Genomic DNA, 4,084 nt, shown 5'->3' on the forward strand with positions numbered 1-4,084 from the left:
TGGTTGTTGCAGGACCATGCTGCAGATGTTTGACCACTTGGTGGTTGTTGCAGGACCATGCTGCAGATGTTTGACCACTTGGTGGTTGTTGCAGGACCATGCTGCAGATGTTTGACCACTTGATGGTTGTTGTAGGACCATGCTGCAGATGTTTGACCACTCTGTGGTTGTTGCAGGACCATGCTGCAGATGTTTTACCACTCGGTGGTTGTTGCAGGACCATGCTGCAGATGTTTTACCACTCGGTGGTTGTTGCAGGACCATGCTGCAGATGTTTGACCACTCGGTGGTTGTTGCAGGACCATGCTGCAGATGTTTGACCACTCGATGGTTGCTGCAGGATCATGCTGCAGATGTTTTATCACTCGGTGGTCTCCAGCGTCGTCTTCTACGCTGTGGTGTGCTGGGGCAGCAGGGTGAAGAAAGCTGATGCCAACGGACTCAATAAGCTCATGAAGAGAGCTGGCTCAGTTCTGGGAGAGGACCTGCAGTCTCTGACAGAGGTGTCTGAGCAGAGGATGCTGAGGAACCTGCTCCAGATCCTGAACAACACGTCACACCCCCTGCATGACACACTGGACTCAGCACCTTCAGACCACCGAGGTGCTCCACAGAACAACGCAGGAAGTCCTTCAAACTTTTCAACTCCTCCCCCTTTCTGCCCATAGGACAATAAAAATAATCCTGCACCTCAATCAACACCTTAACGTTTCTGTCTGCACCTGTTTAGAACTTAATTGTTGGTATTTTTATATTCTGTTATTTTTGCATCATGTTCCTTTGTACTGAAACTTTGGCACAACAATTTCCTGTGGCATCAATAAAGTTCTAATCTTAGTAAAATAATCTCCACTTCTCCCAGTTTCAGCTGACTGGTTCTGCAAAGAGACACCGACTGCAGTCAAACCCATCAGTGACTTTTTGTGACTGTGAATTTTCTGCCTGATGACAGGAACCTGTTAGACACAGAATGTTTGTCGTTAGCGTGTCTGCTTGTTCTGCAGAGTGATTGATGGGCCTCCTGCTCACAACACTCAGACTGCCTCCACAAATTACCACCCAGTGCAGAACATCTATTTTTATGCACACTTGTCTGGACCCACAGAACGCTGCCTCTACTTGTCGGCAGAGCCCAGCAGAGCGACACCATTTTTAACTGTTCTATGCTTTTGGACGCAAGAACGTACAGGCCGTCCTGGTCCTTTAACCATTTCCTTCTTCATATATATTTCATAAATTTGCTTGTTGGAGGCAGTGCACAGTGACAGATCTTGGCAGGTGGAGGGAACAAATATTTCTACCAGGTGTAATGGAGGAGCTGGGGGGTGCCCAATAGTGGCCTTGGCCACCGTAGATAACTCTTCAGCAACACCACTGTACTCTCCAGTTGTTTATCCTTTTGAGAAATATAAAAACTAAAAAGCACTCAAATGACTGGAGTGGCCGGTTTACATATGGTGGTAAAATAAGTGAGGCTCCATTTTGATATGTGGCTACGACGAGGCGTAATTGTTCATTTTGAAAATGGGGTTGCCACATCAAAATCCAAGATGGCCGTGTGAGCCGGACAACTTCAGTAATGAGCAATGTGCCAACTTTCCATTTTAGCTTGTAGCTGCATCGTGTAAAAGGTCACTACTGAAAATTTGGTTGCCATGCCAAAATCCAAGAACCATGTAGACCAACTTACGTACAAGAACTTTATTCAGAAGTCCTTCCACTCTTTTAGACAGATTGTCACAGGCTGGTCTGCCCATTGTTAATTCTGAGTGATTCCACTTATTGAAAATGTTTTTTATACCTAGTCCTCGAACTGACCTGCTGACCATTAACCTAATGAGATTCAAAACGCTCCAGATGTTTGTTTTTTAATCCATACCAGTTAGTTTAAAAATGACCTTATTTTCCTTTAAAATTGTCAAATTTAATGTGTTTACTATGTTCTGTTGTGAATAAAGGTTTATTAGATTTGCAAATCATTGTTTTGTTTTTAACATTTTGAACAATGTTCAAGTCTAGTCTGGAACGAAGTGATCAATCCCGGATGGTGTATGAGAATTGTGGCACAAAGAAGCTTTAAATTTAAGAAATTCATAAAACTGAAAGTACCTTAAAAAACAAAAGATCAGATTGACGACATTTTTCATTTTTATTTGTAGAAATCGTACGTGCAGTTTCTTGTCGCGGTGGTTTTGGCATTAATCGACGGACTCCATTTCCGTTTCTCTCTGTTGTTGACGTCCATCATGGCTGTCCTTGTGGTTCCTCTCTTCTTTGTGCTTCTCCTGGATGACCTCGGAGAGTCCGTGTGACTGGCTCACGTCTGTTTCCGTGGGGGCAACATGAGAGATGGTGAAGGAACCAGCGAGCTCTTTCAGTAAGGCCTGCTCCGCCTTCAGTTGAGCCAGTTTCTGGGTTAGTGGAGTCGGTTCTCCAGCAGAAGCAGGAGGTGCAGCATTCTGAACTGGGTTCTCCTCCTTTAGATCGTTGGGAGCCTCCTGCGTCTCGGTTTCTGCCTTGGCCGTTTCCTCCGAGGTGTTTGCGTCCGGTTGAACTCCCTGGACCTTCTCATGCAGACTCTTCCGTTCTTCCTGCAAAGCCCTGCACAGACTCTCCAGTTTCTGGTTCTTCGTGGTGAGAAGCTCGAACTCCTTGTCCTTCACCGCTTTCTGCAAAGGAAGTAAACAAACGGGACATGTCCGTCACAACGTTCGCTGTAAAGACGAGCGGAACGCCAACGAGCCTCGTCGCTCAGGGATTCGAACAATAAATGTTTGTAGCTTTCCATAAGAGTGTTTTTCTGGACAGGAGCTGAACAGGGAATAAAAGTAAACCTTCATGTTTTTGCTGCAAGACGTTCAAGTGGGTCGGAGTTACACTGGGGAGGGAAAGAGAAGTATTTTAATCCCTCGTGGTGAGGTGAGGAGGAGGAATTAGAAATCCTGTCCGTCTGTGTTGTGTTAGTCACTAACTTGAAAAGTACATGAATTTCTGACCTCCTTCTGGGCGTGTGGCTACATCTAGGCTAACAATGATTCCTTTCAACAATTGGGTTATCTCGTCAAAATCCAAGATGGCCGCTGTGATGGAAATATATCTTGATTTACTTCCTGATGCGTTACTGAACATGAAACATCTTCACTTCCTTTTTTTATAACACATCTGTTTTCACTGACGTTTGACTCAGTCTGACGTGTTTTATTGTTTTATTGTTTGTGTTTTATTGTTCTGTGTTCCATGTTTGTTTTCTTCAGATGCGTTTAAATGAATAATTATTTTTCTTTTAAACTTTGCCTGTGTCTTTTATTGTTCAGCACTTTTGTAGCAACCTGTTGTTTTAACTGTACTTTATAAATAAATTTGACTTTAACGCATTCAATACTTTACCAGCTTAACAACCTTTTATTACTTTAAGGTCATTGTGAGTGATGGCGGACAGCTAGGTAGACGTTTATTGTAAGAATCCTTGAAAATGTTTTTCTTTCTGTGACGATGTTAGCCGCCTGGGTTCAGATCTGATAAACATTAGGATGAGGTGAACGGGAGGTGTAGGCCCCTGAAGAGTTTTCCACTAAACTAACCTTTTCATTTCAGAAACTCAGACAAGCTATGAAACAAATTAATGGCCGACCGTCCTTGAGAAGCCTAAACACTCTGCCTTATTAAAGGAATAAGATTCTCTTATAATGAGAAATTATATTTATATATTTTGATCAAACTGCATAAATATTTAATGCAAAATTGTTCCTCGAACCCCCCTCCCCCCTGGATTAATAAATAAATACATACATCTATCCGTACATACATCCATCTGTACATACATCTATCCGTACATACATCCATCCGTACATACATACATAGGTACATACATCTATACATACATCTATATATGCATCTATACATGCATACATACATCTATACATGCATACATACATCTATTCATACATCTATACATACATACAACTATACATACATACTGTACATACATCTATACATACATACATACATGTATACATCTATACATGTATACATCTATCCATACATCCATCCATACATACATAAATACATACATCTATACATACAT

General features: G+C 42.3%; 1 protein-coding gene across 1 annotated transcript in view; it reads right to left on the reverse strand.

Annotated features, from left to right (window-relative positions):
- Positions 1-2,130: 2,130 nt before the first annotated feature.
- The window catches only part of txlnbb (taxilin beta b), a 12,723-nt gene continuing 10,769 nt past the window's right edge, over positions 2,131-4,084 (reverse strand). Inside the window, exon 10 of the mRNA XM_037695548.1 lies at positions 2,131-2,669. Within this exon, the coding sequence (XP_037551476.1) occupies positions 2,199-2,669 (471 nt within the window). The 3' untranslated portion in view covers positions 2,131-2,198. The remainder of the gene's footprint in view (positions 2,670-4,084) is intronic.

The sequence above is a fragment of the Nematolebias whitei genome, chromosome 21 (assembly GCF_014905685.2).
Source record: "Nematolebias whitei isolate Nwh7 chromosome 21, NemWhi1, whole genome shotgun sequence".
NCBI lineage: Eukaryota > Metazoa > Chordata > Actinopteri > Cyprinodontiformes > Rivulidae > Nematolebias > Nematolebias whitei.